Genomic DNA, 13,223 nt, shown 5'->3' with positions numbered 1-13,223 from the left:
ACACACTATAGTATCTGTGGATACTCGAGTGGAGGTGCTGGGCGTATTTCCCTACACCTGCTGTCCTTGTTCATCTATCAGCAAGTAGGTACCTGGATGTTAGTCAACTGGTGTGGGATGCATCCTGGGGGACAAGATTGAAGGACTGCAACAGAAATTAGACAGACAGTACTCGATGATGCACCGACTTTCGTGGGTTATCCTGGGTGGCTAATTTTCCGACTTAAAAATCCGAACAAATCTTATCTTAATGAACACCTTCCCTTGATGGACAGTTTATTTTGTTTTCCCTAAATGGTTGACTCCCATCGATGTTATCCCTCCAGCTCCATGCATGATATCACCGCCTTTCTCCCTCAATATCATTCAGCATTATTGAAGATACACTCCCCATCTTTCTAGTACCCTCACATCTAACATTCTCCTATGTGTGAGTTGTGTGTGTAACATCTCCCCTCAATTAAGCCTATTTGCTCTCCAGTTTTTCTCATCTTAACTTACCTCTTCAAAACAGCTTTTTAATTCTGAATAAAATTTGTTGATGAAGACTATTCTTTCACTGGCTCTTTTCTTGTAAACCTTAATCATTCTTTTAACTTCATCATTCATCTCCATATACTCTTTCAGTACACAAATAACCCGCACATAAAAGAGAGAAGCTTACGACGACGTTTCGGTCCAACTAGGACCATTTACAAAGTCACATGGTCCAAGTCGGACCGAAACGTCATCGTAAGCTTCTCTCTTTTATGTGCGGGTTATTTGCGTATCGTTCCAGTCATGGTATTGTGCCTTTTTTTGTTATTTATATACTCTTTCAGTACATGTATATCATTTTTACAGTGAAAAAAACATTTTCATATGTTAAATTTTTTCCTTACCACCCTATTTACCTCAGAATTTCATTATTATTATGGTTTGATATAAGAAAGGGGTAACTCCAGTTCCCTGGATAAATCTCTACTATCATCGATGCAAGCCCCTCCTTCCTTCCTTTGCACTGCAGGCTGGTGTAACAATTACATAAAAAAAATTAATATCAAGAAATCTGCCCTTCAGGGATACAGTAAAATCTGTTTTTTAAAAATACTCCAATGACTTGCAGAATTAATATTTAACTCAGTGTTGTGCAAGCACATTTAAAAATACACACCTATGTGAACACTACATATCCCAAAGAGCAATAAGAGGGAGTCTCACTCTACACACAGATAAACAGCCATCTTTATATATACATTTATTTACATCAATGATACAATGTATGTAATATATAGTTCAAACAACATAACACTCTAAACAGAAAATATACTCCTTTCAAAAGCTAGTTAATACACTTTCATTCAGATACTACAAGAAAGTTGACTTGCACCCTTAAGGTACTCCTTTTGTATAATCAATGATGAACAATATATTGTATCTGAATGTAAATAATTGCCAAATGTTATTCCAGTTTATAGTGTTAGAATTCTGCTTTCAACTCAGTGTTCCTGTAAATAATCCACTTCAAGTCTCAATATTTACAATAGTGTGTGCATATTCAGAAGTTGTGTGCTTAAAAGTATTTTTTCTTTACCCTTACAGCACTTGTTTAATAAAATATGGCTTAGTTATCTACACAGCGTAATGTTTATAAGTCTTAGAAGTCAAGTACATATCTGAGTACTGAACTATACAGTACTTACAGTATAAACAAGCATCACACTTTACTGCAATATAATTTTTTTAAAGGGGTGGACCAGTAAGCCAGCAAAGGCCTCAGTCAGATGTCCAAAAGCTCCATGGTGGGTCATGTGACTAAGACCTGTGCCAAGAAACACTTGTCCTGTTTCCTGACGAAGCTTACCTAACTTAACATCCACTGTAATGGTTGTATTGAGTTTTAACTACGTATATTGTAAGTCTTCACACCCTTGATGAATGTGTCTTGAGACCAGTTGAGTGGCTCTTCACATATTCTCTCCTTTTGGTCGAACCTAAATGCCTCTCAATCCCCAGTTGCTATATGAACCTTATGGATTTAAAAAAATAAAATTTTCATATCTAAATGTTTTTATTATACAGCATTATATTAAGTGGGAGGCATTAAACCTGTAAAGATCACTCAGCACTTGTTAAAATAGAGGTACATACATATACAAACACTTCAGCTAAAAAATGTTAAACCCATTAATGAAATTCAGCACTCAACAAAGGTACACACACTAATATTTAAGTTAAAATTTCAAAACAATAAAAAAAAAACACTAAGAAGCAGAATATAATAAATAAATATACTCCCACATGAAGTTAAAATAATCTGCATCATTTAACTTTTTTATTAAATCAATAAAATAAAAAAAAAATCCCAGGCATCCACAGAGATACCCTGGCAATTATAAACACCAGAACTTAAGCAAAATGACCTAGAAACTGCAAACAGTGGTTCATGGATGAAGTGTTCACCTATTTTTCTGCATAATGACTCAGTTGACATCATCCTCACTGAATCTTCTTCTAAAGTACAGCCATTTTACTTCCTGGGAAGAGCTTATGTATATTCAAGAAGCAGCTTGAAGTCACATTTGTCAATAAAAAGAACACAACAGTCAGAGAGAAAAACTATGTGTTGGAATAAATGGTAAATGAATATCACTGCCTTAAGGAAAACCCCTCACCAACAGAAATGTAGAGGGACTCGCTTAAATCATACATTTACAGTGCTAAATAACTACTGTATTTTTATATCTCTTACATATGATTTATATATTTAATAGCAGACTAATCATTCAGCATTTCATTTCAACAATATTCATCCAATGCCTCAACAAAGCATACCTTACAATAACTAACAATATGCTTCACAGACATTTCATTTACAGGGGGGCCTCGCATATACAGCACCTATTCTTGGTGTTCTATGTTTTTGTTGGCTTCAAATTGAGCCACTGTTCCACCCACTGGTGACTGTCACTGGTGGGTGGAACATAATGAATACGTGGAACACTGAAAGGTGCTGTATATGTGAGGCCCTCCTGTTCTTATGTTACACAGACACATGACATACCCATCTGCTGAAGCCAGCAGAGAACATCACTAGCATATGTATCACTGTAATACAATATATACAAAGTAAAGTGAATAACCTCTAATCCCACATGCTAAAATCTAGTTACAGTACTGTAAATTTTCGTATGTACCAAGATCAATTACAGAACAGAATTAAAATCTTCTTTCAACAAACTGGCTGTATCCCACCAAAGCAGGGTGGCCCAAACGGAAAAACGAAAGTTTCTCTTTTTGACTTTAGTAATGCATACAGAAGAAGGGGTTACTAGCCACTTGCTCCTGGTATGTTAGTCGCCTCTTACGACACACATGGCTTATGGAGGAAGAATTCTATTCCACTTCCCCAAGGAGAATTAAAACAAGGTACTTATAAACCTAAAGGGTAAAATTCTTATTTGCATTAGTTAAAAGCTTAATACCAACCTCAACATTCAATTTAATAAAGAAATTTAACTAACATTTTGAAAAGCACTTAAGAGGATTTAGTTAATTTCATTTATCAAGCCTGAAATACATGCTTATAGCCATACTTGACAAAATTTAAATATGCACACAAGAGTTGGAAACTTTCTTTCAGTGTTAAATTATTATTTAAATTATCAGCTTCTGGTAAAGGCACTATCTTCCATTATTAAATTTACATACCATATCTACCATACACTATAAATAAATGAAACTGATAAAAAAAATAATGAACACTAACAACAATATCACCAGTACACTACATTGTAACCACAGCAATATAAATTAGCAAATTAGGATGTGACTGCTATTCCCAGAATAGTGAATGTATACAACTGCTTAAATGCATGAATATACTGCAATAACCACAACTTCCTTCAGTGATAAACACTTAACACTTAATAGCAATGTTTGAAGAACCTAAATACTGTTAATTACTATTAATATTATTACAGTATATTCACAAAAGATTAAACTATATGGGCCATTCACCTCAAAAAATTGAAATCAAGGTGGGGTGGGGTCATCACAGATGGGTAACCTAGGCCTACATAATGGAGTTCAGAAGTGGTGTTCATTATCATAGCACAGCCTAACAAAATGATTCTCCCTACCTCTGCATATCACCTCAGTGCCACAAACTATCATACCGTGTGTAATATGTTATATTTACATTATTCTAATTAAAAGGCCAAATTAGCAACTCAAGACTCACAAAAGTTGCATCTGTAGTCACAGTGGTGCCTATGCTAACCTTCCTATGGTGTATAAATATACCTAGCTGGATGAATCTTATTGTAGCTAGCTGGCCTAGTAGATAACATGCCGGTCTGAACTTTTACGACTCACTAGCTGCAAGTTCAATCCCCACCCGTACTATGGTTTATTTTTATTATCAACTCAACTTATTCCGACACAATTTTTTTTTACTGAAAAAATACTAAATTAATGAATGCAAAAAGGTGCACCTCCCTAATATGTTTGTGTAAATTAATATTAAAGGTAGTCACATTGATGGCCAAACAATTCATGGACATAGGAGAATAAATCAGAGACATTAAAGGTAATACATATTTGTCATACCATTGACCTATGGGTGTATCTACCAGTGTCATACCTGTGACTGATTTAAAGGATTTTTCTACCCTAGCAGATTAACCTAAGACCTGTCTTTCTTGTTCACTACCTCTTCAACCAGGTTGTTGCTAGTGACAAAACTAATTAAAAACACCTGCAATCAAATAACTAAACAATGCAAAATTCTGGCAAATTAGCTAGGTCAAGGCAGATTGATCCAAACACATTTCCTTAACAGGCTCATTTCAAGGATGTCAGGAACACAGCTATCTTGTACTAAGATTCTCTTAGTCTCAACAATATAGATATCAAAAGAAATTGCCATGAACTTTGTTTAAATGTCCATAGCACTCAGGTGAAGTGTTGAAGACTGCTAAACAGGTCCAACAAAGATATTTCTTACATCCTGCACAATGCATCTTATTACATCCTTCTATTTTCTCAATGGGAGTAGTACAGTTAGGACATATTTTTCTGCTATTTTTATCCTGCATCAGCCATGCACCTAGACTACCATCAGCTTTACTTGCAGACTTGTACATGGCACAACTGAGACCATCATGATATGGAACATGACAGGTAGTGCATACCTTGACATTACATTCTGGGCACATGAATGGAATTCCATCTTCTCTTACTCGATACACAGTGACACAATCAGGAGTAGTGCAATAATGGAACTCATCCTTATGCTGAGACACATATGTGCTCAAAGAAGAGTTCACCAACTTTGCTAATGTTATGTGTCCTTGACGTGAAAGATTTACAAAGTCCCTCCACACAAACTTTGACACACATCCCTCCTTTCCACATACTAATGGAAAATCTTTGTTGGTGATGGCTGTATCCATTTGAAGTGTGATGCATTCTCTGCAATAAGGATGACCACAACACTCTAGCCTATAGAGGTCCTTAGTTTCAATGGAACAGAAGCATGTTACACAATCAGGATATTCATCACTGGAATCAATCGTTCCATTATCTGTCAAACGTATAACTTCTTCATTCACTAAATCTACTGCCTTACTAATAGCCTCAGACGATCCCAACAAGCCCACTCGATGGTTCCTGAGGTCCAGATTAATAGTTGTAAGCTTTGCTGCTGTCTGCAGGTTACTAAGATCTGTTCCATATTTAAGCATCAGAGCCTTCATGACTCCAGGAGGCTTCCCACTGCCTTTCAATTCTACATTTTTAATAGTTCCTTCGGAAAGTTGCTGCAAGTAATCACCTACAAGTTGCATTGCATTCAGTTTATTTCTAAGTGAGCCATGAATGGACACTTCCATTACCCTATCATCAGCTACTATGAGAGTTTTTGTGTCATTCATAATTGATTGCAGCTTTTTCTTGCCTTCTCGTGCAAACAATGACCTAGCGTCTTGGTTAGTCTCACATTCGATTACATATCCTCTAATGATCACTCGAATGCTCTCTCTAGCTTCAGTAAGAGCATTAACATTTTCTCCATGGAAGTCCACTGATACATTCTCACTCTTTAAGTTTTTAAGTTTTACTCGTACTTCTCTATTTTCATTCTCTATACGTTCAACTTCCCTCATTACTTCATCACCACACATCTTATAAACATCTTTGCGAATAAATAAAGAACTATAGAGATCAATTTTAACTGAAATTCTTTCATCATTTAAATAAAAATCTTTGTTCATCTCAGAACATGCTGTATATCCTTCATCCAGATTATTAAACACACAAAATGCTGTGAAGTTGATATCTTTCTCTGATCGTGGCTCTCTTAGATCCAACTGAAATGAATTAGGTTTAGCAAACTGTTCAATCTTTCGAAGAAGAACCCTCTTTGCAGTATTAAACCTTTCTTTATCTAAGTTCACCTTCTCTCTAATCACAATAACTTTTACTATATCTTTAACGAGATCAATTCCTAAAGCTTCGGCAAATGCCTGACGCAAAATATCTTCATTCACCAGACGATTTAAAGATGAAACATGCACACTCCGATTGGAATTTTTAGCAGTTTTTATATTAACTGTAGAACCACCAACAGACAAAAAATGCAGTTGACAAGCTCTCAAAAAATCTTCAACAACAGCAAATTCTACAAACCCAAACCCTCTAGAGCGTCGTCTACACCACTGAATCTTTGTTCTTAAACCATTAATTCCATGTACTGGGATTCGTACATTTGGAAATGCATTCAGATCCTTGCCTTTGGTTTCTCTGACTGCCTTAACAGCAGACTCGGTTTTTTCAAAATTGATTTGCCCCCAAACAGTTGATTTTTGCTTATGGTAATATTTCTTGCATTCTTTTATATGTCCATACTGGTCAAAATGTTTTAATACGTCTTCCTTTGACAGTTCATTTATTATTTCGGCAGTACAGTGAATCTTTACTATTTTGAACTCCTCTGGCATAAAAACATTTACAGTATTTCCTCCTGCTCCAATGACTGCCCTCACACACACATCCGTTGAGACAGAACCAATACGCTCCTCACTTTCTTCTAATTCAAAGTTAGCTCTGTGAGGAGCAAGAACATTTGACAGGCTATCAGAGAGGTTCACCTTGCTTCTCTCATTTGATAATATTTTTAACTCTCCCTTATCCTGATAAGCTTCAACTATCACAAGAGAGTTTGAAAATTTTGATGAGAGTTCAGTTTCAAGATTTCTCATGTTAATATAGCGAGGACCAACAAATTCTCTAAACATCTGGTTTCCGACATATTCTTGACATGCTACAGTGATGATTTTCTTCTTGGCCTCTTCAATCTCCAGCTGAAGCCAACCATCTTCAATCCCTTTCAATACCAGAGCCTCAGAGACTGGTGTAGTCAGCATTGCAAAATCTCTGGATGTCCTCATAACCTGATCAAATACAATCCACTCTGGCTGACTCCCAAGTGATATGGAAGCTGAGGAAGGATGAATTTCAACCCTCTGCTTTGTGGATACAATAGTGTACCCTGCTTTGGCATGTCCAAGATAATGACTTAAATTTCTAGCCAAAGACTTAAACAGAAGACCCACTAACAAATTATCAAGAGTCTCTGGTTTGCCAAAGGAGAATTTAATATCTACTTTCATTTCTTTTTTCAGTGTATGTAATACTTCATTAGTTGTTTCGCGAACACCTTTTATTGATTTTCCATTAATATAATGATTACAACACCATTTTCCCTTCTCTTTTTCCATTATCTTGTGCCACTCTCTAAACACAGTCAGCAAGGTAAGTTGATCACCTCCTTCATGACAAAACCTAATTTTATGTCTGTCTGCCTTTTCTTTTTCTTCATTTGTTCCTGCTCTATAAAATAGTGAGCTTGTTCCACTTGCTGCTGCTATAATAATAGCTTCCAGTCCAGCTCCAGCTTGGACTGCTTCATAAACAAAGGCACCATATTTTGGATCAAAGGGCATTTTAGCAATCCACTTTCCAAGCTCTGTCATCTTTCTCTCTGATACTGCACCTATGTGTACAAGTGATTTGAATGCTTCTTCCATGGCATCAACAGAAGGGGACATTATATAATCAAATTTAAGAGGATCAACACCCAGTTCCATCAGTTTCAGCATGGCATGACCAATATGAACTCTCAATATTTCTGGAAGCGAGTCAGGATTCATCTTTTTGAAGTCATCCTCAGTGTAGAGCCTAAAGCATTTCCCAGGACCTAATCGTCCTGCACGTCCTTGCCTCTGTTTAGCTGAACTTTGTGTTACCATGGTTACCGCAAGGGTGCTCATCTTTCGGATAGGGTCAAATTTCATTTCTTTTACCAAGCCAGTGTCTATAACATATTTAATTCCAGGAATGGTGACTGAAGTTTCTGCACAATTTGTAGCAAACACAATTTTTCGCTTGTTACCAGGAACAGGGTCAAAAACTTTCTGTTGTTCATCTCCTTGCAACCGGCCATGTAACTGGAGAGTAACATAATCCACTGGTTTGCCGTTCATCAAGCCTTGGAAACGTTCACAGCACTTCTCTGTTTCTAAAGGGGAAGTCAAAAACACTAATATGTCCCCTTTACCTTCTGATTGATGAACATCAATAGTTTTTAATATTGCTTCCTCTTGGTAATTTCCAAATGATTCAGCTCCCATTACTGGTTCTTTCCATTCTACCTCCACAGGGAACATTCTACCTGACACTGAAAGCACAGGGCACTCTTTGAAGTACTTAACAAAGACTTCTGGGTTAATGGTGGCTGACGTGATTACAAGATGAAGATCTGGTCGATTCTGCAGACACTCCTTGATCATTCCAAGTAAGAGATCTGTGTAAATGCTTCGTTCATGGGCCTCATCTATAATAATGCAAGAAAATGCTGAAAGATTTTGATCTTGCAAACACTCATTCAGGAGGATGTGATCAGTCATATACAAAATTTTTGTTGAATTTGTTGTTCTAGTCTGCATTCCCACTTTATAGCCTACCAGTTGCCCAACTGCTGTACCCAGTTCTTTAGCAACATGTACTGCCAAAGTTGATGCAGCAATTTTACGAGGCTGTGTGCATGCAATCATTCCAGCTTTAGCCAAACCACCTTGAAAGAAATATTGTGCTAATTGTGTACTTTTACCTGATCCTGTCTCACCAATTATAACTGATACTTGATTGTTTTTAACAGTGTCAAGAATATCAGTGCGTCTTGCATAAATAGGAAATGCACTTGAAAGTCTATTGCATTCAATAGCCAGGTTGAGTCGAGTTTCACTAGCAATCTTCTCAAAATGAATTGATTCCTTTGCTTTATCAAGCTCAATTAAGGCATTTTTTAAGTATTTTAGAAATTCCTCTTTTTGTAGATTTAATTCCTTTTCCTTGTCTTGAAGGGCACGTCTTTCACCACTTTGTGCTTCAAATTCACGTATAGACATGTATTTTGTTCTCGTGTGCTGCATCTCTTGAATGCGACATTCAACAACAGACAGTTTTTCATAATGCTCTGCAAGGACGGACTCTGAGCGTCTTTTAATTTGTTGCACGTGTTGTTCAAAAGACTTCTCAACCTCTTGCTGCTTTTTCATTTCAAATCCACTAGCTTCTTGTAAGGTATCAAAGCAAAGAATTTTTGTCTGACATTTATTGTTTCCTTTCTTAAGTTCTGCTTTCAACCTGGAAGCAAGGTTTTTACTTTTGCATTGTAAAGTTACAATGGTATTTCTTGTGTTTGGATCAATGGTTCTATTCATCAGAGTGAACTCTCTTCCTGGAGGCAAACGATTTGCAATATACCCAAATATATCAATGTTCTCATCAAGTGTTTCAGCAAATTTCACATAAACCTCAGTTGTCTTGCCTTTGTTAACGTTCTCTTCCTTCGTTGACCTACTTTTCATTTTCCATAAATTTTCCTTTGTATCCTTCTTCCTTGATATATGTGAATTCTCCTGTCTTCCTGAATTTGAATTCCGAGGCATTTCATCGTCATGTACACTCCTGTTCAAAGATCTTCCTTCATCCGACACGCTTAAACTCCGACACCTTCCAAAAAACGACACACTCGAATGTGGCCATCCTTGATCTGATGACACACTTGAATTTCGTGGTATGTGTGAACCCTGTGACCTGTATTCAGGTGGTGGGTGTGTATGCTGTAACCTGTATTCAGGTGGTGGGTGTGTATGCAGGGACCTGTATTCAGGTGGTGGGTGTGAATACTGTAACCTGTATTCAGGTGGCATGCATGAATGCTTGGACCCATATTCAGGTGGCATGTATGAATGCTGTGACCTGTATTCTGGTGGCATGCATGAATGCTTTGACCTGTATTCAGGTGGCATGCGTGAACACTCTGACCTGTAGTCAGGTGGTGTGTGTAAACACTGTGACTGTCTAGTTGATATGGATGAAACCTGTGACCTTTCTCTAGTTGACACAGGTGAACCCTGTGACCTTCTAGTTGACACAGGTGAACCCTGTGACCTAGTTGACACAGGTGAACCCTGTGACCTTCTAGTTGACACAGGTGAACCCTGTGACCTTCTAGTTGACACAGGTGAACCCTGTGACAACCTCTTAGTTGACACACATGAAACCTGTGACCTTCCTCTAGTTGACACAGGTGAACTCTGTGACCTTCTAGTTGACACAGGTGAACCCTGTGACCTAGTTGACACAGGTGAACCCTGTGACCTTCTAGTTGACACAGGTGAACCCTGTGACAACTTCTTAGTTGACACAGGTGAACCCTGTGACCTTTCCCTAGTTGACACAGGTGAATCCTGTAACCTTTCTCTAGTTGACACAGGTGAATCCTGTGACCTTTCTCTAGTTGACACAGGTGAACCCTGTGACCCTTCTCTAGTTGGCACATCTGAGCCTGGTGACCTTACTCTAGCTGACACTTCTAAACCCTGTGACCTGTCTCTAGATGATACACACAAACTCTGTGAGCTTAAATTCTGAACTCTGTCTTTGGGCGAAAGACTTAAATTCTCAATATTTTCACTTGTATATATTCTTTGATTCTGTGGCTTTTCATCCCTCCAGCGCCTTTGTACAATATCACTGCTTGAAAGTTTAGCCAGACTTATTTCTCTGGAAAATACTGTCATCTCGCAAGTACTGTCAAATGATTGTTGTCCCGCAAAGGCATTACCGAGATGTTCACTCTCTTTTATATTACAAATGATTTGTTTATGTTTTTCTTTGGCTCCAGTTTTTACCGAATCACTTACTGATACACTGTCTCTAGCTTTTACTGAATCACTTACTGGTACATTTTCAAAAGCCTCAGTGCTTTCAGAAACCCGACTTTTATTCTCTCCTTTGAGAAATTTACCTTCAGTTCTGTTGTCTGAAAAAGACACACAAAAATGTTAAACTAATCATTTGTGCAAAATAAACAAGCAGTTTGAAGCACACAATACTGTACATAACAATACTGTACTGTATAATATTTTCCTTGTCCCTAACTCAGTAATCACCTCAAATTTGATAAAAATACTTTCATCTATCCTCAATTATAACAGGATGGCTGTATTTCATGGAAGACAAGTTAACCTGTCCTTATCATTTGCATGCATGAAGGATTGCAACTTGCACTTCACAATGCTCTCAGTGGTTTCTGACCTTTACCTAAATCTTTTGGTTTCATTTCTAATGCATATACTGTGAAAAAATTATTAAACGCTGAGTGTTTAATAATTGCAGTACTCCACCAAAAGTCTAAGTACCAGGAGGCCTGGTCAAGGACTGGGCTGTGGGGGCGATGACCCCCAGAACACCCTCCCCCCTTCCAGGTAGGTAGTCTCCTCAATCTACTCTAATGAACTAGAGTATTAATGAGGTTTCATTTATTGGCAGATACACACCTGATTTACCCAGTGCTCAATAAATATAACACTGGAGAGCATATGAAGAATAGTTCATAAAATTTTTTAAAGTACAGGTCTGTCATCACTAATCCAGCAATCAGTTATCTGGTTCCATCAGTAATCCGGCACTAATTTTGGCTAGCATAATTTCAAATTTCATCGTTATACTGACTCAAATTTCATCATTGTACATACTCTGAAATTGTGCAGATGATTGTAAATCCACAGCAGTAAGCCAGTGGAGGAGAAAGCAGTGATGAAAATTAGGAAGATGTAGCAGAAAGTCTCTCTACTGATAGGTTAATTAAATGTAATCTAACCTAACCACTCTGTAATCCGGCAAACTCACTAATCCGGCACACTACAGGTTTCAATGATGATGGACTGGTGATGGCCGACCTGTACTTATTTCTAAAAACTTCATTAATATTTATCCATCTGTGTCAGGAAACATGCTATAAAATTACCATTACTATAATTCATTATATTCACACCACACATTGCCCTCAGATATGACATTTCCACTGCCTGCAGTCCTCTCCTTGTTGCAGCATTCACCACCCATGCCTCACACCCATACAAGAGCAGTGGTATGAGAGCATAGCTAGCCCTCCCCTTTTGCAAGTTCCACTTTCCAGAGCTTTGACCATTCACAAATGCCTAGCCGCCCAATCATATTTACCAAACAAATGAGGTAAAAAATTGCTAGACAAGTGTAGGAGAAGTTATCTGAACATTTCTTCCATTGGAAAATTACTTAATGTAAACAAAAGCACAGTGCGCTTTATCAAGAAAAATGAAGCGAAGATAAGGGCAGCACTAGCATCTACTGCTCCTCCCTCAGCCAAGCAAGTGTCACAAGTAAGAAACAGTGCTATGTCTAAGATGGAATCAGCATTATTTGTGTGGATTTCAGACCAAAATAGAAAAGGAAATCCCATAGACAGCAATGTGATTCATGTATGATATGTGGGCTAGTGAGAGGCTTGCACCAGTGCAGAACCAGGATGTCCTACCATGACACATCCTGACTTCTTGCCAAGTAAAGGATGGTTTGATAAATTTAAGAGACGGTTCTTCATGCACAACCTGAAGATGAGTGGAGAATCAGGTTCGGCAGATCACGTTTCGGCAGCTGCATTCATGTGTTTTATGATTGTTCGTGGTTCAATAGGTTAAGGAAGCAGTACTGTTAGACTAAGTAAATGCTATTATTATATTTCCCTACAATATATTTGCGCATCAAAACATTCACGAATGCTACAGTACATTATTATTATATTTCCCTACATCATATTTGCACACCAAGCATTCGCGAATTTTCAAGATTCA

The 13,223-nt window shown here is 37.6% G+C and overlaps 1 protein-coding gene across 9 annotated transcripts in view; it reads right to left on the bottom strand.

Annotated features, from left to right (window-relative positions):
- Window positions 1-2,031: 2,031 nt before the first annotated feature.
- LOC128701362 (uncharacterized) overlaps window positions 2,032-13,223 on the bottom strand; it is a 60,359-nt gene continuing 49,167 nt past the window's right edge. For 8 of the 9 annotated variants that reach the window (XM_070100338.1, XM_070100333.1, XM_070100341.1 and 5 more), the window contains one exon: window positions 2,032-11,371. In XM_070100338.1, coding sequence (XP_069956439.1) covers window positions 4,893-11,371 — 6,479 coding nt within the window. In that variant the 3' untranslated portion in view covers window positions 2,032-4,892. The remainder of the gene's footprint in view (window positions 11,372-13,223) is intronic. The other variant, XM_070100340.1, reaches the window with a different exon arrangement.

Source organism: Cherax quadricarinatus, chromosome 72, assembly GCF_038502225.1.
Source record: "Cherax quadricarinatus isolate ZL_2023a chromosome 72, ASM3850222v1, whole genome shotgun sequence".
NCBI lineage: Eukaryota > Metazoa > Arthropoda > Malacostraca > Decapoda > Parastacidae > Cherax > Cherax quadricarinatus.
The sequence above is the reverse complement of the archived record's forward strand: the minus strand, read 5'-3'. Positions and strand labels throughout refer to the sequence as shown.